This window comes from Phoenix dactylifera, chromosome 12 (genome assembly GCF_051530095.1).
Source record: "Phoenix dactylifera cultivar Ajwa chromosome 12, Ajwa_hap1_PhDact_Kaust_v1.1, whole genome shotgun sequence".
Taxonomy (NCBI): Eukaryota; Viridiplantae; Streptophyta; class Magnoliopsida; order Arecales; family Arecaceae; genus Phoenix; species Phoenix dactylifera.
The window spans coordinates 21,443,244-21,469,432 of NC_143201.1; the positions used below are offsets into that span (position 1 = coordinate 21,443,244).

Genomic DNA, 26,189 nt, shown 5'->3' on the forward strand with positions numbered 1-26,189 from the left:
ATCATTAACCAACATTTTGAATCAGCAAATACCCCATGCTTATTGTCATCAATAATTTTCTTTAAACCACCAAAAGTTTTATTAGCACCTATTAAATCCCTTTCCACTTGATTATTTTGTATGATAAGAGCAGATCAATCAGACTACCAATGCCAATTCAACACCCAAACTGGAAAGGGCAAATATACGGTGGACAACCAATAAATAAAAGAAGCTCAAGCTATTGGGGTGAATGCTAATTCGACGTTCCTATAAGGGAAGAGCACAGAAAGAGAAACTACCGTCCCTCCTGATTATTTCCCTTAAGGAGTACCCAAAGGCCAACCTGTCTCCCTCGTACCTGAATAATTGAACTGGGGAGAGATTTCTTGCGGTGTGGGGCTTGTTTCACTGCAAATTCTAATCTATAAAGCAGAATTTCATGCTGATGTTTGATTCTTGGGGTATGCGATTGGCGCAGCATATCCTTATTCTTCCAAATAACATTGTCATTCCGAGTCCATAGAATGATAGTGAATCTGGTTGACTATATTGCAGGTGGATCTCCCTCTGTTCCTTTTCTTTTTTTTTTTTCTCCCTCCTAAAGAAACGTAGAATTCCTTGTCCTCATACCAATTGTTTTTGAAGTTACATAAAAATTTAAATCACTTGAAAACATAACCTCCTTGTAGATAAGTGAAAAACCAAAGAAAAGCAGGAAAGGAGGATAAGAGCTTTGCTCCAGCGCATGACCAGGAGAAAAATGGAATCCCTGGGATTCAAGATACGCTTAAGGGAGTCAAATCTGTTTGTCCACTTTACTTTAAGGTGCAGCAATCTTCGTTGCGATTCACACTCGCTTTACCGGCCTTTGCACGTAAGATCTGTTGGGATCTTCTGTTTTGAGCTTTGGTGGTCGGGTCTCTCCTTTTTTACCCTATAGAACAAGAAGCCAGCCATCATTTTCAGAATTTCCACCCGAAGTCTCTCATGGATTTATCCACGGTTAATATGCATAATCTTTCTTACCTTCTTTCCAGTCTTCATGAAATCTCTCCAGCTGGAAACCTGTGAATACAACTAAATCAGGTAAACAAGAAGCATATGTTTCCAATTGCCAACCTACCAACCCTTGTGTAGGTAAAGCACAAGTTCCACTTTACTAGCTTTCATGTTCAAATTTAAATAGAATGTAATGGAAGAATCAAGGAAAACAGAAATATGACGACCAAGAAAAGAAATGTAATAACTACAATTTGCAAAGTTGGTTAACTTAATGGAGGGGAAAAGACTATGATAACGTGTATTAAGAAGATTAGAATAGAATATGCAGTTGATTAAACATCTCAGAATTGCCATAATTTAAGCTCAAAAACTGTGACACTTCGTAAATCAACCACTCAAACATGAGAAGTTATTGGTAGGAACACACTTATCGCAAGCACCAATTCCTAATGCAAATTTCCTGTGTTCACCATTAATCCTAATTCTAGAAAAGCTTTCACTGTATGAGGTGGCAACAGAATTTTGTGCATGCTGCAAGACATCATTTGTTGAAAATCCATTTATTGCATTGTATGGCAGGATTTAGGAAGATGCATTATAACAAAACTTAGAACTTAGCGAATTTAGAATGTTATGGGTTATGTTGATCTGTCATGCCCACCTTACTATCATGAGAAAGCGCAACCTAGAGAACCCATTGAACATGAGTGTGCTACCTTATTTTCAGCAATATCAATGGACCTAAAAGGTTAACCTGCGAAGACAGCCTGTCTAATGCAGGGCCAAGGATATCTTACCACTGTATAGTATTGCGTCAAGACTAAAAGTAACAAGCATTATTTTATGTGTCTAAAACTTGGTTCCATTCCTATCAATGCACCAACCAGTAAACATGCGCTTTTTCTCGAGTTTCAATCACAACCATTATTCGAATTGTAATCGAACATTTTCTTTATCCATGTTCTCCTAGGAACACCTCCTCTAGTCTAGGTTGCACACATCAATTCCATCTCAATCAGTAGTCCATTGATATTGGTCGAACCTACAACCTTTCATCTATGCTCTAATTGCTAATGAAGCTCTTCTGAGCCAAACAGGTAGTTACTAAATTCATCATTACAATGCTTATTTTATGTGCTTGAACTCCCATTCAACATTTTGCCGGAAACAAGCGACTTTTAAATTCTCATTTCGTGATTCCATATACTTTTTAAATTGATGGTCGATACACCTTCCCCCCTCTTTGTGCCAATTATTTTGATGCATTTGCAGTGCCTTGCACTCTACAATCAAATTCTATCAACAAGATAGCCTCTTGTAACAAAAATCTGCACATGGTGTATGGATATTTCCTTGGTATTCCTAGCATTCAGTTCTTTATACATGGTCAATTCAACAACACAGCTCCAACCACTCCCAATCCCCTTTCCCATTTAGTGCAACTAACAACAGAACAGCTGCAAGACCAACTATCCTTGCAAGAAGATTTTTATTAGTCAGTTATGCTTTAACAGGGGATCAGTTGTCATCTCAGCACATAATGAGGTGTAAGTAAAACTCTGGATGGCTATAGCATTACTCTTGATAGATTCTTTTTTAGTCACGTTTAAATGCTTTTATATCTTTTGATTTATAAAATGGACGACTGATGTCACTCCCTTTAATAAGTGCATACAAGAAATATTTTTAAAGGATTGCAAGTCACAAAGATAAACAGACAAATATCCATAAAAGTAGCCTTATCCATTTAAAAATCACATTATTCAAGATTTTTTCATCCTCTATAACATCTTTCTTTTAATATTCACCCTAAAGCCATACACACACTGCAACCAACAAACTAAAACACATTTTTTAGCCCATATGAAGGATCTATGCAGCTCATGCTTCTTGTGCTTCTTAAAATGCCACATATTTCTCTGCCCTATATGTGCTACAGTTTTAACCTCCAACCACATACTGTGGATTGAAGAAAAAGCTCATTTAGTGACAGCCCTTGGGACTCCCACTGATGCCCTTTTATGTTGCTTCCTGTAAGTAATTTTTCGTAAATCCTCCAAATGCTGAAAGTTATATCCTTTAAAAATTAAAAGAAGAGAGCTTACAATATGCATTCAACAGAAGATTCAACTTTATATTTATGTTATTTCCCATTGAAAGCATCCCTCGTATTGCTAAGTGCAATCTTCTACAAATAACCGTATCAGCACTCATGAAAGCAATAATATCCAGGAAAAAGTAATATTTTACACGTTCAAGATGCAAAATAGTTTTATTAAAAGGTTAATAAATGAAATCTCATATACTATAAGATATACCATTCGCTTCTGATTTTGGAGAGTGTAGCGCTTTAACACTGAGCAAACTGAGTGCATTTAAAATTTTAGTATTAATGGAAACATGATATTGATCAATATAGGAACTCATAAGTTGACACTATAACCTAACAGAGCTGGCCCTGTGATTCTGATCATATCAGATGTAGCAGGATAAGGAGTGGGACAGAAAAGATTAACGCACTAAAAAGAGATCATAGAGGCAGTGCCTATAAAATGTGTTTAGAATTTTAGACTGAATGAAAAAAGTAAATATATGATAGACATAGTCAATATTTGAATAATTATGTCTGAGCTTGAAAGAAAATAAAGGATAACATAAACTAGCTCAGTGAAGGCCAGCATGATGTCACTGTAGTGACACTCAGCATTTGGGATGTAACTCTCCTACAACTATAACAAACATGAGCATTTAGAACCACAAATTTATAAGCTTCTGATTTCTACTGATTGCAAGATCAAACTAGCATTACAAGAATAATCTCGTTAAAGTTAAAAAGTAGAAAGCGAACATACTCGCTGATCTCTTGTTTCTTCCCACTGTTCCTCATGCTCACGCTTCCTTTTCCACATTTCCTTAGTCTCTTCTTCATCCTTCTTCAGTCTTCCTTCCTCTTCCGATATCTATTCAATATAAAATTGCATTTTAAAGATGTTTAATGATCCATTAACTATCATTAGTCATTAACTAAAATAAAAATACATATATATACTGAAATAAGGTTTTAGCAGACCCTCATTTGCATTTTCCTCCGACGCCACTCTTGCTGAGTTAAAATTTCACGCACTTTCATTTTCAATTGCTGCTGGAATTCTTCTGATTGCTCAAACTGCTGCTCACATTTTCCCTATATATAGAAGTCCGATATTTCTTTGAGTCAGAATTTAAAACCTTTCAAAAGTAATATTTAGAGGAAAAGAATATGCAAGCTCAAATGTTAACGATCGCAAACACATTTTATTTATTTATATCCTCAGCATGTAAAAACTTCAACTTAATTCAGATATAACCATACACGACGAGGGAAAAATAAACAATGAAAAGAACAAACAAAGTAAACAAAAATGGAAAAATGGAAATGCCATCAATAACATCATTGAGTTTACACAGATACTTCCTATAATTCAACACTAAGTGATACAACTACTTTAGCAACTCAGTGGCATTGATTCTCTCTTGATATGTTACAAATTCAACTTGTCATAGCCTAATATAAAGTACAGCAGTAGGCTATGGAACTCCAATGTAACATGAGAAACAACACTTGAAATCTTAAATAAATAATGTATGCACACCATAGAGAATGCATGTAACTTAAATATTACAGGAATGTCATATATAGCATACATAAATATTCCCAAGCACAAATTATTTCACGAGCACTTTAGATAATTATAGTCTTATTGATGATGATGATTTGTGGAAGCATCACACATGCTGTAACAAAAGAGCTAGTTCTGAATGTGTTCAGAAAAAATTCAATTGTATGCTCTACATGGTAGTCAAATAGCTCAGCCAACCCCAGGTAATAGTCCCAAGCAGTTGCCTAGGTGCCCAGAAGATGGACTTAATAAAAAGTCAGTCAGTTAGTTTTTAGCATAAGTACTTCATTTATACTATCAGATTATTGCACTATCTTAAAAATTAAGAATTTCGCAAACGTTAATGCATACAGAATGTCTTAGCTCAAGTGATAGAGATTGTTGAGCTAGCTCAGCTGTCCATCTTGATGGAGGCTGGTGCTCAGCTCTGGGGTTTTTAATAATAAATGATCATTTCAGTCAATTTATTATCACTTAAATTAGTTTCTTAGTACAAACTGGTTGTCCCTCGAAATTAAACTCTTCAAAAAAATGTCACAAATAACTCCATCTTCAATCTTACCAAGCTAATTAAAGTCAAAAAGCCAGTACTACAAAAAGGAAAATGCAGACTAAGAAATAACGGTTCCCAGAAATCATAAAGCATATGTTTCTTATGTTCATATGACAAATAATTATACATATAGAGTAGTCATGAGGTGAAACAATGAACAAATGGCTTTACTCTATATTCAATTCTAAATAACAAGGGGGTTGTTTTAAAAATTAAGTACCTCGACATTCAATCAGTAAATGGGTCAAAATTATTTTGATTTCTATCTGAGGGTTAATATTTAATCCACCTAAGACAAGAAGCAAAATTTTCAAGCTTGAAGATCGGATACATCAAGTATGAAGGGAAAAAATATATGGCAAAAACAATGCTCAAAATACATGCCCTTGCTCAAAGGTACGACAGAAAATGAATGAAACACCTCACTTTACCTCATCAACTAGTGCTTTTATTTTAGAAGCACTGTCTTTCTTCAACTGTTTCTTCCTCCGCATCCTTAGCTCTTCTGCAGCTCATAAACAAAAAGAACCAGTTGTTTCATCTGTTAGAATATCATGCGATTCCAGTTGTTCCAGCAACATAGAAGAAAACAGAGGACTCCTAAAATCAATTCCAAAAGACAGTAATGAAGAACAAAAAGTTTAAAAGCAACCATACCTAATCACTTGCTGCTAAAACACAGCAGCACCTCACAAAAATAATAAGAAGCGTTTCTACAAGACAAATTCTAAACCACAGATCTATGGGGCAAAATATGACAAGCACCAAAAAATGGTCTTCAATAGGGAATAAGTTGCCCTTTTTTCTATCTCAAGCATCCTAAGGATAGACAGACATCAAACAAGAAAATGAAGCTACATTGCCTTAAAGGCAAAAATAAATTTTACCCATGGTTGTACGCAGTTGTGAATGGAAATTTAATACATCAGCAGAGTCAACACTGATATAAGAATTTTATGTTTCATAGAAGACATCGCATTTCTAAGAAAACTATCCAATGTCCAGACTGTCTTAGAAGAATGCACCGAAATTGCTTGTATAAAGATAATAGATAATCAAAGGATAAGAAGGAAGCACAAACATGTAGATTTATGGGCGCACCTTTTGCAGCATTTATTTGAGTAAGAAGGTATTCCCTTTCCTGCGGATCGAGTAGTAACTGCTGGGCTTTTGCCAATGCTGTTAGAAGCAAAATTTAATCATCAGTAACACTTCCAAAACAAGATAAATGAAAAAAAAAAGGGACAGCCAAGGCTGCATAAAGATCTTAAAAAATTTTGGGAGGAAAAAACACATTAGCCATCACTAGGGAGGGAAAAAACACATCAGCCATCACATATTTGCATCTTAGCAAGTCATATATGTTGGGACATGGCGCTATTTGATGAAGAAAGTTGATAATACTGGCATTTGGGCTACAGATTTCTAATGCTTTATTAAAAAGCACCAAATTTCAGTGGCAGGAGAAAAAAGAAAGATTGCATGTTCCACGCTTTGAAAGAAAAGATTAACAAGCTTCATGCAAATGTCGTTAGTATAAAATATAGACATATTATGCTTTACTCAATCAACAGTAAACTGCTAATACAGGTGCAGATGAAGAGAGTATTTAGTAGTAGACCAAGTATTCAGTAATGGTTGACAAAAATATGGATGTGCTTAGCACTTGTTCATGAAGGAAAAAAAATGGGGGAAAGAACAAAGAAGCATATCTGGGTGGGTACAGTTTAATGCATAGAACTTTTAAGGGCTGATTGATTGTTTGTGATTTTCAGGGAACAGGAAACCATAAAACATGATTCTACGCAAGGTCTTAAAGAGGGCCACAGTATGATGGCAGCAGGGGTACTGCACAGCACAAATGAGGTATGTGGGTGCATATTGGGCAATATATAAAGTTGGTACTTTGGAAATATTTTCTTAAAAAATAAAACACACATAAATTGATAATAATAGAAATTCAGAATTAAATAAGTAGAAAATCCAAGAAAAAATATTTCAGACTTACTTAAGAGCCTTTTCAGCAGAGACTATCATGTTAACCTATAAAACTAACGTGATCTGACGAACCATAATCAAACATTAAGTAAGCCAATGCAATGAACAAATCTATTACTAAATGATGCAAAAACAAATACAAGCTATGAAGAAGCACAACCTATAACTAAGTTTAAAGTATCTTTCTAATAAACAAAACATATAGTATTTAATCTACAAATCTTCAAAAAGACACTCGAAAATCAATCTTTAAGCGACTTATCAAACAATGATCGATCATCATCACAAACCATATATATCCGGATTCCACATGCACGCTCCCTTGACCTATGTAAATGACTAGCAGCCCACTATGCGATTTGACTGCATGGACTGTATTTCAGAACATTGACTATCTGCTAAATAGTTACGAAATATAGGGTAGGACCAGCTTTTCTGTAATGTTCATTTTTTAGGTTCTCTGATCAACCAGGATTTCCAAAACAGGTCCAAGCAAACAAACATAAAATTTTATAAAACCCATTATTTTAGGTTTTGCACAGATCCAGTTGCAACCAAATATCCCTTAAAATGTATAAGGAATATTTACATGTGGTGACATACATGTCATATGTTGAGAGAACTAAAGAGGAGATGAAAAGGTACGCAGTGAACATGGGTTTGGAGATAGGAATGCTCTGAAGGATCCAGTATATTAGTTCCTAGGGGCCTATTATCTAGCATTGTCAAATAATTCTTCTAAGAATCCAATAATCCTAGAGAGTGGATTGAATTTGCCGGATAAATTATTCTCTTCATAAGATAGATAACATGAAAAGCTTCTAAAGCGATATCCAAAGAATACCTAGCCACACAAGATAAACTAGTAGTTGCAAATGCGTATATTAGGATCAAAAGGAAGAGAAATGAAACCATAAAACAACCTAGAATGTGATGGAGAAATATAAAAAGGAAAAATGAATAGTTTATCAGAGAATAAATATTGAAACAAGGGAACAAAAGTTGACATCTAAAACATGAATGCTGTCTACATAATAGGCGAACTAGCAAGGAGATGGAGAAGCCTCAAAGATGGCTCACTTCCACAAAGAAGATGAGAGAAGAAGATAAAAGAGAGTATGAGCCGAGGTAGAAAAAAAGGGAAGAGAGAAAGAAACCAATAGATGAAGGGCTAGGGGTTGTCAGAATTGTTATTTAGTTCACACCATGCACTTCAACACTAATTTTTCCCATTTTCTTTTTCTGTGCATGATGTTATTATACTTTACATCCCCATGCATTGTATGTGTTTGATTGAGGGGTGAGAACAATTTCAGGGTGTTCATATTCCTCACTTCAAGTGGTCATGTGACAGGTACATGACTCAAGTGCAGTCCACCAAACTGATACACAAAATATTGAGTCTAACATAGGAATAAGAGAAGTAATTTGAAAGAGTGAGTTGAAAAAAGTACTCAATTGAAATAACTTCCAGATGCTAAGATAAAATTGTGGGATCTAAATCCTAATCTGTTTAATCCAGTGAAATAAACATACATAGTCCTGGGAAAAAAAAACATAAGCAGGAAATAAAGCATATAAAAACAACACATCTCATGATAGAAGCTCAAGAGGAAATGTTTAATGTTAAGCTTTACACTCACACAATTATCTCAAGGGCAAACAACAACAAAAACAGCTTCGGGATAGCAAAAACAGCAAAAAGTTATAAGAGGGGGCAATACTGTGGAAGACAACAGAATGAAGAAGTGATTTGTCTGAAAAAATAAACAGACGATGAAAGAGAAAAGAAAAGACTGACATGAATACTTACCAATGAAGACGATTGCAGATATCAAACTTAACTGTTATCCAGTTAAAAAATAGAAAGATGATCAACCTCGAAGTTTGCTCAAGATGTCATCTCACAGAGTTTTAAGACTTATTACAATTTAAGGCCTAATAATTTAATCTTGGACCTAAGAAAAGTTTACACTTTAACTCTTCAAATAAATATCTCTAATTCCTACTACAGACTCAGGTTTAAGTTGCACAAAACCAGTGGTTACATTAGTTGTCCGATGCCCGTTGCATGACAATTTTTAGCGACAGATTTGGGGGACCCCCACATCTTCAGCTAACATTCACCCCCCCACTTAATAAAATAATACATGACTATGTTACCAGGAAGATTTAAGAAGGAACCTAAATGAGCCGGTGAGCTTGCTAATTCCTAAATGCTCATGTATACGCTTTTGTGTGAGCAAGAATGCCCAAATCTCTAGCATGATTATCTTTTTTTATCAAAAAGAAAAGTTTTTAGACCAAAAAGACAAAGGGTTTGGGCAAGGATTTTTTTTCTCATAAAGAAGCATGAGTTCTAAAACAAAAGCTTGAGTCATAAACTCACAAGCGCCTGAACATTAATATCACAGTTATTTCACATATATTGCTTGTTAGCATCAACATTTTAAGTCTTGGTACTAGACCCTATACCTGTAACTTCTTGTGTAGGTCAGGTCGGTTCAATATACCCCCGTACCAACGTACGGTACATTGTATGAGGGCAATATTGAACTCCCATATTGTAACTGTTACGGGGGAACTAAGCCGCCATGCTCCACGTGACCGGCACGCGCGCCCATGAAGACTACGGCTGTCCTTTGATCCAGCAATCCGACCCCGAGTCGGACATCTTCGGCTTCGCGGCCCGACCTCGAGTCGGCTGTCCTTTGATCCAGCAATCCGACCCCGAGTCGGACATCTTCGGCTTCGCGGCCCGACCCCGAGTCGGCTGCCCCTTAATCTAGCAATCCGACCCCAAGTCGGATATCCTCAGCACCGCAGCCCGACCCCGGGTCGGCTGCCCCCTGATCCAGCACTCCGACCCCGAGTCGGAGATCTCTTGATAACGACAGGCTGCTTCCCAGAGGCACGCCGAGGCCTCCTGCTCCACTACTCCCTGCAACTGCTGTATCCGATGCTGTTCCACGATCTCCTGTATCAGCCGTACAAAGCGGAACTCCACTACGCCCTGTCATGGCCGTACCCAGCGCTGCTCCACGACGCCCTGTAACGGCCATGTCAGTGGCCACTCCATCGCGCCCCACGATGACAAACCCCCCTGAGAGACCCCCCAGCCAGGTATATATGCGGCTGAGGGGAGAAGGGGGGGTAAGCAATATCTTCCAGAGCACTCTCTTGCTTGCGATTATCATTTCTCCTCCTCCTCCAATCTCCTCTGACTTGATCGTCGGAGGGCCCCCACTACCCCAGTGGTGGTGCGAGGCTTGCTTGCAGGTTTCCCGGTGGAAGGTGGAGCGTAACCAACACCAACCAAGACAACTCAGACGGAACCCCGTTCACACCGCTGTGTCAATCGTTCTCGGTTTGGACCACCAGCAACAGTTGGCGCTAGAGGAAGGGAGGCCTGATCTCAGAGCGATCGTAATGGCACGGCGAGGTGGTCGTGGAGCTTCCAATGCCTCCGGTCGGGAGGCCGCTGCGTCTCCGGCCGGGAGGCCGCTGCGTCTCCAACACATTCTCAGCAACACTCCACCATTCCACCCTCCATTCAGATGGTCGAAGCCGCTCAGTTCGACCAGTTAGCCCAGCAGGTTCGCACCCTCGCGGAGGTAGTGCAGAACCTGCAGGGTGTGATGTCTCGAGCGCCACAGCGGGCCCAGGAGCCGCTGCCCCCCGAGCGCTCACCTGTCTTCCTCAACCCGCGCTCCTTCCTCTCCCATGGGGAGGAGCGCCGGCGCGAGGAAGATTCTCGAGCACGGTCCATTCTGCCGGGACCGTCCCATCGAAGCTGCGCGGGGTACAAGAGGCGGGCCCGGGCGCGTTCCCAGACCCCCCAGTCCTCAAGGAACCCGCGCTCCAGTCGGTCCCCCTCTCGGTGCTCCTTGTCTCCCACCCACCGGTCGCGCTCCCTGGACCGGCGGGTGGACGATCTCCACCGACAACTCCAGGTCCTGAAGGGCCACTCTAAAGATCCCTTCGCCGACTTGGAGATCTCCTCCCAACCGGCGCTTGCCTCGAGGATCCTGCGGACCCCAAATCCGCCGGGATTCAAAATGCCGGCGATCGAGCCCTATGACGGGGCGGCGGACCCGCGGGATCACGTGGAGAGTTTCAGGACTCTTATGCTCCTCCATGGAGCATCAGATCCCCTCCTCTGCAAGGCCTTCCCGGCGACCCTCCGTGGCCCAGCCAGGGCGTGGTTCGCCGGCCTGGAGGCTGACTCTATCCAGTCCTTTGACCAGTTCACTCGCCTCTTCATCAGCCATTTCGCCGTCAGTAGCCGGCGGCGATTGGTTTCCGACTCCCTCTTTGATGTCCGGCAAAACGAGGGAGAAAGCCTGCGGGATTACCTTACCCGCTTCAACAAGGCTACATTGGAGGTCCGGAACCTGAGCCAGGAGGTGGCTCTCTCAGCCCTGAAGCGTGGCTTCCGGAAGGGCAGACTCACCTTCTCCCTGGACAAACGCCTGCCGCGGAGCTTCCCGGAGCTGTTGTCTCGGGCGAACCAGTATGCAGACGCCGAGGAGGCAGCCGCCCACCGGAACAAGGAGGCCGCCGAGGCCCCTCTAAAGCTCGGGAAGAAAAGGCGAAAAGAGGCACCCCAGAGGAGGAGCCCGACGCCTCAACATCGGCGCAGAAGCCCGTCACCGGCGAGGAACCACGGCGCCCCACGTCCTCGTTCTCCGCACCGACGCTTCAACCGGTACACCCCACTCCTGGCCCCCCGGGCCCAGATCCTTATGGAGGTCAAGGGGCGGGAGAACCTCCCGGTCCCGAGGCAGATGAAGAAAATTCCTGGGAGGAGGCCCTCTCGAGCGTACTGTGAGTACCACCGAGACCACGGCCACGACACCGAAGACTGCTTCCAGCTTCGGGACGAGATCGAGGCTCTCATCCGCCGAGGGCGTCTCGGTCGATATGTAAACGACCGACGTCCCCCCGCAGACCCGCGCCCGGCCGACCCGGCCCCTCAGGAGCCTCGGGAGCAGAATCGACCCGTCGCGGGCGTGATCCACACCATCACTGGGGGCTGCTCTCGGCCTGTGAGGAACGCAGGGGGCTCGGTGGAAGCATCAGGGGTGGCCGTCGCGAAGAGGCAGCGGGTCGGAAATGTAATCACTTTTTGTGATGAGGATGTAAAGTGGGTTCAGACCCCCCATGATGATGCCATGGTGATCTCCCTCACTATGGCGAACTATGATGTAAGGCGTGTTCTTGTGGATAGTGGAAGCTCAGCTGATATTTTGTTTTACGAGGCCTTCCAAAAGATGAGCTTGTCCCGACAAGTGTTGCACAAAACATCCACCCCCCTCATAGGATTCACTGGAGACGCTATCTCGGCCGAAGGTGTCGTTGAGCTGCCTGTGACTGCGGGCGTTGCACCCGCAGAAGCCACGGTGCGGCTCGGGTTCTTGGTCGTCCGTGTTCCCTCGGCCTACAACGCTATCCTCGGACGACCCGGACTGAACGCCCTTCGCGCGGTAGTCTCTACATACCATTTGCTAATGCGGTTCCCCACGGCGGCCGGGATTGGAGAGGTCCGAGGTGACCAACCGACCGCACGGCAATGTTTCCTAGCAACTCTCAAAGGGAAGAAGCCCGTGGAGGCCCTAAGCGTCGAGTCCCTTGACGCCAGAGACGAGGTGGCTTTGCGGCACGGGGAGCCGGCCGAGGGTGTGATCGAAGTTCCCCTTGAGGAGGGTCGCCCGGACCGTACGGTCCGGGTCGGTGCCAACCTCGACTCGGAAGCTCGGCTCAGGTTAGTGGAATTCCTCCGAGCCAATGCTGATGTATTTGCCTGGTCGGCGGCCGATGTACCTGGGATCGACCCGGAGGTCATTTCTCACGCCCTCAACGTCGACCCAACCCACCGACCAGTAAAGCAGAAGAAGAGACACTGTGCCCCGGATCGGATCCGAGTGGTCGACCAGGAGGTAGACAAGCTCTTGGAGGCAGGATTCATAAGGGAGGTCAGCTACCCCGAATGGCTGGCAAATGTCGTACTTGTCCGGAAGGCGAGCGGGAAGTGGAGGATGTGCGTCGACTACACCGACCTGAACAAGGCGTGCCCCAAGGATAGCTTTCCGCTTCCGCGGATAGACCAACTGGTCGACGCGACTTCCGGATATCAGCTGCTGTCTTTCATGGACGCCTTCTCCGGCTACAACCAAATAATGATGGCTCCACAGGACGAGGAGAAAACTGCCTTTATAACAGACCGGGGGCTGTACTGTTACAAGGTAATACCCTTTGGTCTGAAGAATGCTGGCGCCACTTACCAGCGCCTCGTCAACAAAATCTTCAAAGGGCAAATCGGCTGGAACATGGAGGTGTACGTGGACGATATGCTGGTGAAGAGCCGCCATGCCGACCAGCACATCGCGGATCTGGAGGAGACTTTTGCCACCCTGCGGAAGTTTCGCATGAAGCTGAACCCAGCGAAGTGCGCCTTTGGCGCTTCGGCTGGGAGGTTCCTCGGTTTCATTGTCAACCAGCGGGGGATCGAAGCCAACCCTGACAAAATCAAGGCCATCCAAGATATGTCCCCTCCGACCAAAGTGAAGGAGGTTCAGGAGCTCGCTGGAAGGGTCGCCGCGCTCGGACGATTTGTGGCAAAATCGGCCGAACGCTGCCAACCGTTCTTCAAGGTGTTGAAGCGTCCGAAAGACTTCCTTTGGACGGCCGAATGTCAAGTGGCATTCGACCAACTCAAGGAGTACTTGGCGTCTCCTCCCCTGCTGTCCAAGCCGCAAGAGGGGGAGATGCTCTACCTCTATCTGGCGGTCTCCCCAACCGCAGTCAGCGCAGTACTGGTTCGGGAAGAGGCAAAGCTCCAGAAGCCTGTGTACTACATCAGCCGGGTCCTACGGGATGCCGAGACGCGGTATGCGAAGGCGGAAAAGATCGCCTTTGCGCTGCTCACTGCGGCCAGGAGGCTTCGCCCCTATTTCCAGGCTCATCCTGTCACCCTCTTGACCGATCAACCACTGCGGCAGATCCTCAGCAATCCTGAGAATGCGGGACGGCTGGTGAAGTGGGCAGTAGAACTTGGTGAGTTCGACATCCGCTACCAGCCCCGACCCGCCATCAAGGCCCAAGTGCTCGCGGACTTCCTCGCTGAGTGCACTGTGCAGGAGGCGGAACCTAGGCCGCCGGAAACACCCAGCCTCGACCTCCCAATCTGGACGCTTCACATTGATGGGTCGTCGAACCCCGAAGGTGGAGGGGCCGGGCTGGTCCTTACCAGTCCCGATGGAGTGATAGCCGAGTATGCCTTGAGGTTCGGATTTCCAGTGACCAACAACGAGGCGGAATACGAGGCCCTAGTCACAGGACTCAAACTCACCAAGGAGCTCGGCATCCGGCGTTTGAAGGTCTTCACCGACTCCCAGCTGGTGGTCGGGCAGGTCCGAGGGGAGTTCGAGGCTCGGAGCCCGACCATGCAGAGCTATGTCTGGAAGGTGCAAGCACTCATTCCCGACCTCGGCAGTGTTGACATTCAGCAGGTCCCGAGAAGCGAAAATGCCAGGGCCGACAGGCTGTCCCGCTTGGTGGGCGCAGACGCGCACAACTTGTCAAGGGCGATCTACCTGGAGACCCTGGATGCCCCGAGCATCGGCGAGGCCGGAGCGGTGATGGCGATTGATCCGGAGCCATCTTGGATGGACCCGCTCGTCGCCTACCTCGCCGAAGGAATCCTCCCAGAGGACGAAGATCAAGCTCGGCGACTCGTCATGAAGTCCGCCCACTACGTACTCTATGAAGGGAGGCTGTATCGGACCTCGTTCACCGCCCCCCTCTTAAGGTGCCTCCGCCCCTCGGAAGCGGCCTACGCCCTCAGCGAAGTCCACGAAGGCATCTGCGGATCGCACCTGGGGGCTAGGTCCTTGGCGCATAAGATCATGAGGCAAGGCTATTATTGGCCTACCTTGTTGGAGGACTCAAAGGATCATGTGCGGAAATGCGACGCCTGCCAGCGCCACGCCAACGTCCAGAGAGTCCCTTCTGTCCCCTTGGCGCCAATCACTGCACCCTGGCCCTTCGCCCAGTGGGGAATGGATATCCTCGGACCATTCCCCGTCGCTTCAGCTCAGCGGAAATTTTTGATTGTTGCAATCGACTACTTCACCAAGTGGGTGGAGGCAGAGCCGCTGGCCACTATCACGGAGGTGCAAGTCCGGAAGTTCGTGAAGAAGAACATCATTGTCCGATTTGGGGTACCTCGGGTCCTCATCTCGGATAATGGGCGACAGTTCGACAACAAGCATTTCCGTGACTTCTGCGAGGAGTTCGGGATCGAGCATCGGTTCACATCTGTGTCGCATCCCCAAACCAACGGCGAGGCCGAGGTCACAAATCGGACAATCCTCCAAGGAATCAAAGCGCGAATCGGTCGGACGGGGCAAGCTTGGGTCGAAGAACTCGAGAATATCCTTTGGGCGTATCGGACCACGCATCGGACCCCTACCGGGAAGACGCCTTTCAGCCTAACCTATGGCACGGAAGCCGTTGTCCCCGTGGAGCTCGGACTCCCCTCACCTCGGGTGGCCGCGCACCGACCCGAGGCCAATTCGGAACAACTCCGAGGGAACCTGGATCTCTTGGAAGAAGCGAGGGAAATGGCGCAGGTTCGGATGGCGATGTATCAGCGGAGGGTGGCCCGATATTACAACTCCAAGGTCCGACCGAAGCTTTTCAGAATCGGAGATCTGGTGCTAAGGCGAGCTAAAGCATCTCGACCTGCGGAAGGTGGGAAGCTAGCGCCAAATTGGGAAGGCCCATATAAGGTTCGCTGGGTAAACCGACCTGGCTCCTACCAGTTGGAGGCCCTAGATGGTCGAGAAATTCTAAGGAGCTGGAATTCCGCTAACCTGCGGATGTATTACCAGTAGAACGACGATGCCAGAAAGACAGTTCAAAAATGTATAACGCTTTGCATTTCAATAATTTCTGGTTACAACGGCGTGCTCGTGTGATTACAAGGAATTCCCAGGGGGGAATTAGGGTGTAAAGAAAGTAAAGAAGAGGTGGAGACTCCGAGGAGCTGAAGATCTGGGATCCCGAAACCTCCATCTGAAGCGGTTGCAATCCCGTCGGAAGTGGGTGCTTCCAACCGGAGGCGCCATCGGCGTCCCACGAAAGAGACGAAGAGCCGGCGCGGATGAAGAAGAAGTGGACGAAGGAGAAGTCCACACTGCCTCCAACCGGAGGCGCCATCCACGCCCCACGAAGAGGATGAGGAGCCGCCGCCGACGAAGCTCCCGCTGCCTCCAGAGGAACGCCACCTCCAAGGGATATTCCGGTCCTCCCCAGTGTTAGGGGAGAGAAGGAATACGAGGGGGAAGAGCATATGGAGGCGCGGTCCCGGATCAGGCGTCTGGTGCAGAGCTCAATCGGGAGGCTGAACTTCAAGGAGGGGAGATGTGATCCCGGATGAAACGCCTAGAGCGGAGTTCCGCCGGGGAGACCCTCCTTGCTGATCCCAGATGAAACGGCTAGTTGGCTGAAGTCGCGAGGGGCGCGCCTCCCGTTCCTTCGGCAGGAGTCTCTCAGCCATGCGCCAGAGAGAAGGTCCACGATCCATGGCAACTTGAACAGCTCCGGCTTGGCAGGCTCCATCGCACCTGCACCTATATTTATAGCCAAACTGCGGCCCCCCGGTCGTTCCGATACGGGTGGCTCCAATAAATGCGGGCGCATTGAATCCGGAGCCGATCCGGCTCTCAAGGCGTATCTTCCCGCGATTTCCTAAGCGTCATTCTCCTTAATCGCATTTTTTGTGCAGGACACTCCGGGTGCCCTGTACCCCTAGGTCCACGTATCTCCGCCCGCGCCCAGGCCGCATCCGCCTCGAAGAACGCGCGCATCGCGGCCGCTTAACTGACACTCCTCGCAAGCAGCAACTGGCGATCCGATTTCCCAGGTAACCCCTCAATTAGCATTTAATGCCCATCTGGTGTTCCCCAGGCGACGCTTGGAGAGGAGGAGAAACACGATCGCAGCTGGCCACGGAGAAATCCCGTCGGGCGGCAAGCGACAGGCGCACGACCAGCGAGCGGAATTTCCCGAGGCTCGGCCCTCGGATGCCAGGCTAACCCGATGATCATCCCGGGAGCAGACTAGCCTGAAGCCCCGACCGGTCGCCTCGGCTTGCGCCAGCCTTGGCCGACCAACGAGCGGAATCTCCCGAGGCACGGCCCTCGGATGCCAGGCTAACCCGATGATCATCCCGGGAGCAGACTAGCCTGAAGCCCCGACCGGTCGCCTCGGCTTGCGCCAGCCTTGGCCGACCAACGAGCGGAATTTCCTGAGGCCTGACAACCCTCAGATGCCAGGCTAACCCGATGATCATCCCGGGAGCAGACTAGCCTGAAGCCCCGACCGGTCGCCTCGGCTTGCGCCAGCCTTGGCCGACCAACGAGCGGAATCTCCCGAGGCACGGCCCTCGGATGCCAGGCTAACCCGATGATCATCCCGGGAGCAGACTAGCCTGAAGCCCCGACCGGTCGCCTCGGCTTGCGCCAGCCTTGGCCGACCAACGAGCGGAATTTCCTGAGGCCTGACAACCCTCAGATGCCAGGCTAACCCGATGATCATCCCGGGAGCAGACTAGCCTGAAGCCCCGACCGGTCGCCTCGGCTTGCGCCAGCCTTGGCCGACCAACGAGCGGAATCTCCCGAGGCACGGCCCTCGGATGCCAGGCTAACCCGATGATCATCCCGGGAGCAGACTAGCCTGAAGCCCCGACCGGTCGCCTCGGCTTGCGCCAGCCTTGGCCGACCAACGAGCGGAATTTCCCGAGGCCCGGCCCTCGGATGCCAGGCTAACCCGATGACCATCCCGGGAGCAGACTAGCCTGAAGCCCCGACCGGTCGCCTCGGCTTGCGCCAGCCTTGGCCGACCAACGAGCGGAATCTCCCGAGGCTCGGTCCTCGGATGCCAGGCTAACCCGATGACCATCCCGGGACCAGACTAGCCTGAAGCCCCGACCGGTCGCCTCGGCTTGCGCCAACTTTGGCCGACCAACGAGCGGAATTTCCTGAGGCCTAACCCTCGGATGCCTGGCTTAGCGCCGGAAGAATTTCCTGAGGCCTAACCCTCGGATGCCTGGCTTAGCGCCGGAAGAATTTTCTGAGGCCTAACCCTCGGATGCCTGGCTTAGTGCCGGAAGAATTTCCTGAGGCCTAACCCTCGGATGCCTGGCTTAGTGCCGGAAGAATTTCCTGAGGCCTAACCCTCGGATGCCTGGCTTAGTGCCGGAAGAATTTCCTGAGGCCTAACCCTCGGATGCCTGGCTTAGTGCCGGAAGAATTTCCTGAGGCCTAACCCTCGGATGCCTGGCTTAGTACCGGAAGAATTTCCTGAGGCCTAACCCTCGGATGCCTGGCTTAGTGCCGGAAGAATTTCCTGAGGCCTAACCCTCGGATGCCTGGCTTAGTACCGGAAGAATTTTCTGAGGCCTAACCCTCGGATGCCTGGCTTAGCGCCGGAAGAATTTCCTGAGGCCTAACCCTCGGATGCCTGGCTTAGTGCCGGAAGAATTTCCTGAGGCCTAACCCTCGGATGCCTGGCTTAGCGCCGGAAGAATTTCCTGAGGCCTAACCCTCGGATGCCTGGCTTAGCGCCGGAAGAATTTCCTGAGGCCTAACCCTCGGATGCCTGGCTTAGGGCCGGAAGAACTTCGAGAGTCAGGAGTCGGCAAGACGCCGCCAAGAGTTAAAAAGAAAAAAAAGAGGAGGACGAAAGCGAGATGAAGAAACATTCGACTTGTATTAATTTTCATTGTTTCAGGGCCAAGGCCCATACAATTTGGCAAAATGCCGACATACAAAAAAAGAGGACAACGAAAGGTACAAGAGGTCAGCTTGGAGAAACCCCCGGGTCGGGAGCGTCGGGCTCGTCCGCAGGGGGTAGGGAGGCGGTAGGAGAATCAGCAGGCGATGGCGCCGGAGAGGAGTCGAGAAGGGAAATCCCACTCAGGTCAACTTCGGGGTACTTAGCCGACACCCTTGCCAGGCCCTCCTCGAAGCCTAAGATGAAGGCTTCGGACCCCGCGTCCGACGCGTCACGGACGAACTCGTCAGACTGACGATAGGCCTGTACCGCCTCCGACATATCACGGGTGAACTCGGCGGACTGACGATAAGCCTGTACCGCCTGGCGCCCGATCTCCGCACTCTTCTCGGCCAGCGCCGCCTCTGCTCGCTCCGTAATCTGAGCCTTAGCCTCCAAGACCTTCGCCACAATCCGGTCTTCAGCCTCGGAGGAGACCCTCAGCAGATTAGCCTGAGCCTCCTTACGCTCCGCCTCGGCAGCAGTGCGAGCGGCCTCAGCTTCCTCCAGGCGCGAACGGAGCTCTTGGTCGTTCGCGCGGGACCTCTCCAAGGCTGACTCCAATTCGCCCAATTTGGCTTCAAGAGACCGGGTTCGGTTGCGGGCGCTGTCAGCAGACCGCTGAGCCTTCTCCCACCTCTCTCGATAGTCCGCGACCTTCCGGGACTGCTTTTCAGCTCGTTCCTCCGCCTTCTTAACCCTGCTTTCGAAGCCCGAGGCGACTTTGAGTTGCTCCCGAGCTTCCAACAGTTGCTTCTCGAGGGCGGCGAAGCCGAGTGCCCGCTCTTCAGCCTCCCGGAGCCTCGCCTCGAGGTCCCCAGTCGTCCTGCCCGCCACGGCCTGGCCTCCCTCTTCCACTGCTTTCAGTCGGTCCTCGGCCTTCGCCAGAAGTCCCGCCTGTTCCTTGTAGCACTCCTCTAGACGGATCATGTACTGGGCGAGCTAAGAGATAGGAAAAGTGAGGGCGTCAGGCGGAGAACAACAGAGCTAATAAATGGTGAAAAGCGGCCAGAAGAACACTCACCGACATGAGACAGACGCAGCTGGCAGCCCCGACGTCAGAGACCCCCAACTCCCGGACCCGCCGGCGGTCCTTCTCCAGCAGCACTGTTTCGATGAGGTTTCGGGCGCCATCGGTAGTGAAGGCCGACCCCGATTTCTCCCCGGAGCCAGATGGCGGTTCTGCAGCCTTATCCTTATCCATCGCCTGGGGAAGAGTCCTGCTGATTGTGCTCGGGGCGGGGGTCACTCCAGGAATTGATAGGGCCCCGCTCGGCCGGGGCCTCGGCGCGTCCCTCCTCGAATCATCAGGAGCCGGCTGAGTCGAAGGCCGGGCCGGGGACTGATCACGTCCGACCCGTCCGTCTCTAGCGGGCTCGGATGATACCTCCGGAATAGCGGCAGTCTCACCACCGGAGGGCTGATACAGCGTCAGCTGCCGGTCCGTGCCCACGGCGTCTCCCTGATCGGTGGGCCCGGACTCGTCGGTCGGCGTCGGAGGCACCTCCTTGCGGGACTTCTTCGCTGGCGGGGCCCCGCTCGGAGGAGCTCGTTTCCTCCTCCGGACCGCTTCCAGTAGGGACGACCTACCAACGGCCGGTCCCTTGTCCGACCGCATGACGTCGTCAATCTCTGCAACAAGAACGAGATGGTCGGGCTGAGAAACCGAAGGAAAGAACGAGACGAAAGAGGAGAAAAGAGTCAAAAAAGAAATGGTGGCGGGCTCACGGTCGGTGGGGACCGAGCTCAGACCGACATTCACCAAGGTATCCTCGGAAATAAGGCGGGCCACCGGGGGGAGCTGGCCCTCGGCAACCAACCCCTTCAAGGCGGCCAAGCCATCGGATTCCTCCCTCGACAGTCTCGATAGGCCGATCGGGGACTTCATCGGCGTCTCCCAGGTCGCCCTGATTTCCCAAGAGGGATCTACATCGATGAAGAAGAAACGCTCCTTCCAGCCGTGAATGGAGGAAGGAGCCTCTTTGACGAGGCCGCACCCTCGCCGCGCCGCAAAGCACCACCACCCTTTGTCCTGGGGGTGGCCACTCAGGCTGTAGAACTCCCAAAAAACATTCAGAGTGGCGGGAATCTCGTGCATGCGGCAGAGAACCTGGAAGGCCGTCAGGGCACGCCACGAGTTCGGCACCAGCTGCGTCGGCGCAACTCTTAAACCCCGGAGTACCTGCACGACTAAGTCCGAATGGGGAAAGCGGAACCCGGCCTGGAGAATGCCCTCATTGATGGCGATCTTCCCTGGAGGAGGATGGGACATCCTCTCCTCAGGCCCCGGGAGCGTAACGTTGCAGGCCTCGGGAAGGTGGTACCGAGCCACGAGTTTGTCTAAGTCCTCGGCGACCAGCTCCGACTTAATGCGGTCTGCTCTCACTTCGCCCATTCCTAATGGCCAATACCTACGGTCAGGACGGGGACAAGAAGGGGGGAAAGACCGGAACGACTGGGGTACACTAGTATAAAAGGAGAAAGTACGAAGAGCCCTAAGTAGAAGAATGGGGTAACTCACCGGAAGAGAAGGAAGAACGGCTCCGAGAGCGTCAAAGGAGAAGCAAGCGAACAGTCCGACGGCAACAACGGCAGCGCAAAGGGGAAACTCGAAAATGTCTGTAAAGAGGAAGACGAACGGGGGAGGGCCCCCGGTTAAATAGGCGGAAAGGCGGGTGATGCCTCGATGACGCCAGAGGACGCCTGGCCGCCGAAGGGTCGCTCGCGCCCCAAAGGCAAATCGACGCCATTAAGGAAGGATGTCCGCCGAAATCCTCAGACTGCCAGGTCAGCAACAACCGCCATACGCCATAAAGAAGGCGGGGAGCTCGAAGCGCGCGCGCCTCTCCGAGGGATGGCGGCAATCTCGAAGCATCACTCCCTTCACCCGTTCCCCTTCTGGTTCCAGGCTCGGAAGTGGGGGGCTACTGTTACGGGGGAACTAAGCCGCCATGCTCCACGTGACCGGCACGCGCGCCCATGAAGACTACGGCTGTCCTTTGATCCAGCAATCCGACCCCGAGTCGGACATCTTCGGCTTCGCGGCCCGACCTCGAGTCGGCTGTCCTTTGATCCAGCAATCCGACCCCGAGTCGGACATCTTCGGCTTCGCGGCCCGACCCCGAGTCGGCTGCCCCTTAATCTAGCAATCCGACCCCAAGTCGGATATCCTCAGCACCGCAGCCCGACCCCGGGTCGGCTGCCCCCTGATCCAGCACTCCGACCCCGAGTCGGAGATCTCTTGATAACGACAGGCTGCTTCCCAGAGGCACGCCGAGGCCTCCTGCTCCACTACTCCCTGCAACGGCTGTATCCGATGCTGTTCCACGATCTCCTGTATCAGCCGTACAAAGCGGAACTCCACTACGCCCTGTCATGGCCGTACCCAGCGCTGCTCCACGACGCCCTGTAACGGCCATGTCAGTGGCCACTCCATCGCGCCCCACGATGACAAACCCCCCTGAGAAACCCCCCAGCCAGGTATATATGCGGCTGGGGGGAGAAGGGGGGGTAAGCAATATCTTCCAGAGCACTCTCTTGCTTGCGATTATCATTTCTCCTCCTCCTCCAATCTCCTCTGACTTGATCGTCGGAGGGCCCCCACTACCCCAGTGGTGGTGCGAGGCTTGCTTGCAGGTTTCCCGGTGGAAGGTGGAGCGTAACCAACACCAACCAAGACAACTCAGACGGAACCCCGTTCACACCGCTGTGTCAATCGTTCTCGGTTTGGACCACCAGCAACAGTAACGATAATGTATCAGGTTAGTATGATACGCCTTGAACCTGACCGGTATATGTCAGTACTTAACATCATCATGCCTACAATGGAAATCACTGTATCAACATTTGAGAAGATGGTTTTAAAAGAGCAAGTGGAAAGAGGATAGGTGTGATTAGAAGAATGTGTGGGTCAATGGATGTGGTTGGGGTTCAGAGATGTGGGATGGGGCAGATGAGAATTTAAATGGGAAGGGACCTTGGATCACATTCCATGATACTAAAATGGATTAAATGGAGGCATTCAAGTCAAGTTGCTAGGCATGGCTTAACAATTTGGATAGCATGGTGATGACCAATAAAGATGTCATGGATGAAGTTTGGAACCTTAGGCAAGATGTGAAAGTGGTAAGGAGGGGATTCAAGGCAAAATAAATCCATGTGCTTAAGAAACAAGGTTCAGTGCTTGAGAAACTAAAGGAAAAAACTGAGACTATCAAGATCTCAGATTCATGTATTGATAGATGAAAATCATGACACAAGCAGGTAGCAAAAGCGAAGCTCTATATAAATGGGTTTTTGGAGACTAGGTGTCATAGGAATTTTAGGATGCCAAGGAGTTAGAAAACTTTCTTGGCAAGTGGATAAGTATATAAAGGTATTAGTTTCCAATGTAAAAGTCAATCCTAGGTCTTCTAAAACCACTTCTTTTAGAAAAAGAAAACCATATAATTATTCACATAAATCTAGAGCTAGAAAATCTAATCAGACAGCATTTTGAATTAAAAAACCAAGTGTTGATTTCTCTTGTTACAAACTCTAAAAGCTTCAGAACTTTATCTTATCAAGACCACTACTAGTGATATTTAATGGATATTACACGGCCTCAATTTGTGATTCATGATAATTCTTGTTTATTCTCATACCACAATCAAGAAGCTGTAAAGAAATATTATTGACAGAGGGATGGATGCAACAGCTCATCATCAAACACAACACAGAGAAAATATGTTTCAATTCACTCCACTACCCAATATAGAAGAAGCATATTTAATTTAGAGCACCTGAAAAAGCCTCCTTTGCTTGTGGATGCTTGCACTTGTCAGGGTGAACCAGCAAAGACAACTACAAAACTCAGCAAACTTAAATAAGGTCCAACATCAAAAGGATTCCCAATAATAGATAAAGAGACAGGCAATCTGCTTATCGAATTCAAATATGTAATTTTACCTTTCGATATCGCTTCTTCACATCATTGGTTGATGAATCAAAAGGTAAGTTGAGATGCTCAAAAGGATTCAACTTGAAGCATGAAAGTATCCTGAGGAGGTTCATAGTTGCTCACAGAGTGAACAAAATATGCAATAGCAAGGCAAAATAATGATAATTAAACACCCTCCAGAAAAAAACTTTAGAGTTATGCCCAAGCCAGCCACGTCTTGACAGGATAAGGTGGTTGTCAACAAGCAAAAACATTTGGTGAAATATATTGGCAGATTGAGATTCTCCAAATCATGCATCTCTATTGGGTCTGTTGATCCCTTTGCACCAAATTATGAACTATGAATTCACTGATTATTTGCAAAGTGCATATTGTATTTGGGCTTAATTGCAAATTTATTGAGGCAGAGCATAACAGATTATGTATAAATGGTTCATATCATACATGACCCCTCCATAGCACTACCATATTGCACACATATTATACCTGTATTTTCTGTAAATCAATTAGTGTAACATTAGTTAAAGTAAATGACATATCTAGTATAATCTAATTATAATAAGTAAAGCTGAATTAACCTAAGATTAGAATGGATAATTTATTACTTACATATAACTTAAAATTCGAGTGGGATTCAAGCATGATTAACTTTTGCTTGCGGTTATTTGAGTTGTGAGTCTTGTGACTATCTAAATCTCTTTGTTAATGAAAAATTTCCCTAACTACCCTTTTGATTTTTCTCTTGGAAGCATTCTCGTTTCCTATCATCTTTATAAAGGCCGCTAGTCTTCAATTATCCTAACAATTTTTCATTTAGTTCTGCATTCTGCTGCCAACTACTATCTCATGATTCCAGGAAAACCTGGAAAAAGAAAAAGATGTCCAGCTGCTCCATACTATAGAAACACCTACCTATATTCTCTAAATTTGCAGGTTTTCTCATCCTATATTTCTGCTTCCTTTCATCTTGCGTTAATTAATTAATTGACCGTCTATCCTAAAACTCCAGAAATTTCTTAAAGTTGACGTTTCAAAGAATGTTAATTATTTAATTCAACATGGTGCAAGAAAAAGAAAAAAATTCCTAATCACCTCCAAACGTACCAGACTTAACTCTCTCCCTATCAAACAACTGAACAATCAAAGAATTCTCACCCCATGTCCTTTCTCCCTCAGATACCCTAACTTTCCACGGTCGAAACCAAATTATTATTTCTGAAAAAGAATATGAATCCGAAGATATAATTCCTATATGATCCATGAAAACCTTGAATGATATCTTCCCTTCAAAGTTCAAACCCTCACCAACTAAAATTTCGTCAATACTTTCGTTAAAAATTTCCAGTCGAAAACCATAAATAGGTACCAGTTACGGATTGAGCTAAACCGGTGGTGATATAGAGAAAAAACAAGAAAGAGAAGTGGGATTGAGACCTGACGACCTCGTTGTCTCTCTCGACTTCGCTGACCTCAGCCAGAAAGCTTTTGAGGAGCAGATCCTCCTCCGTCTCGGCGGCCATCGGAATCGCGAGCTCTGGCTTCTTGGCCTTCTCGCCGTGCGCTCTGATGGGAACCAGAGGGCCAGGGGCGCCTCTCTTCTTCCGTGGAAACGAGCCGATGCTCCTGACGCACGGAATCGGACTCCGGAAAGGCCTCAAGGGGCTTTTGTTTCGGTCCCCGTTCGACTCGGTGCGCAACCGCCCAATCCCGTGACTCCCATCACCCATCAAGATTCGCGGAGCACAAATGTGTGCTTAGGATTTGGGAATTACCTATCAGCGTCAACCATGGCACTAAGATTCGCACAAACAAGGTTTTCATTTCGGCCTATATGTACCATTCTACATCAGTTTCGATCCCTCATTTGTTCCATACATTCAAGATATCATTTCATTATTTTTATTCTTTATATCAATATATCCAGAAATATCGACCGATATGTCGTCAATGACTATTTAAAATTATTTTTAATCATCTAATTTTAAATTAGAATATTAAAATAATGAATAACTTTAATCTGGCTATACTTGCTACGATATCGTTATCTCACTTCTCAAGATATCGGCGAAGACATGAGATTTCTGTCCATCTCTTAGGCCATGTTTGGGGGAGCTTTTGGAGGGCCAAAAAACACTTTCTGGCCATTCAAAAGTACTTTTAGATAAAAAATGGAGTTTGATAAAATTTTCGAAAAGCTGTTTCAGCTTTTGCGGAAAGC

The 26,189-nt window shown here is 47.9% G+C and overlaps 2 protein-coding genes across 2 annotated transcripts; both read right to left on the reverse strand.

Annotated features, from left to right (window-relative positions):
• Positions 1-507: 507 nt before the first annotated feature.
• LOC103701848 (uncharacterized) lies at positions 508-25,684 on the reverse strand. The gene is made up of 9 exons (XM_008784052.5): positions 25,406-25,684; positions 23,980-24,070; positions 23,814-23,874; positions 6,298-6,375; positions 5,628-5,701; positions 4,055-4,168; positions 3,837-3,944; positions 1,009-1,047; positions 508-916 (listed from the first exon to the last, which is right to left on the reverse strand). Exons 1-9 carry the CDS (start codon positions 25,489-25,491, stop codon positions 830-832), a joined length of 738 nt encoding a protein of 245 aa, XP_008782274.2. The 5' UTR covers positions 25,492-25,684; the 3' UTR covers positions 508-829.
• Positions 18,929-21,779, reverse strand: LOC149751559 (uncharacterized). Its single transcript, XM_089926442.1, has 2 exons — positions 20,057-21,779; positions 18,929-19,974 (listed from the first exon to the last, which is right to left on the reverse strand). The coding sequence occupies exons 1-2, from the start codon at positions 21,425-21,427 to the stop codon at positions 19,060-19,062; spliced, it is 2,286 nt and encodes a 761-aa protein (XP_089782568.1). The 5' UTR covers positions 21,428-21,779; the 3' UTR covers positions 18,929-19,059.
• Positions 25,685-26,189: the final 505 nt, after the last annotated feature.

What these genes read in the sequence shown, in the direction of transcription:
- LOC103701848 (XM_008784052.5), bottom strand. Translation starts at nt 25,491, where the DNA reads ATGGCCGCCGAGACGGAGGAGGATCTGCTCCTCAAAAGCTTTCTGGCT. An exon ending in TAAAAGCACTAGTTGATGAG is followed by an intron (nt 4,169 to 5,627) that starts GTAAAGTGAGGT and finishes TTCTATATATAG; the next exon opens with GGAAAATGTGAGCAGCAGTT. An exon ending in GGAGGAAAATGCAAATGAGG is followed by an intron (nt 3,945 to 4,054) that starts GTCTGCTAAAAC and finishes TATATTGAATAG; the next exon opens with ATATCGGAAGAGGAAGGAAG.
- LOC149751559 (XM_089926442.1), bottom strand. Translation starts at nt 21,427, where the DNA reads ATGGGCGAAGTGAGAGCAGACCGCATTAAGTCGGAGCTGGTCGCCGAG. An exon ending in GCTGCGTCTGTCTCATGTCG is followed by an intron (nt 19,975 to 20,056) that starts GTGAGTGTTCTT and finishes CCTATCTCTTAG; the next exon opens with CTCGCCCAGTACATGATCCG.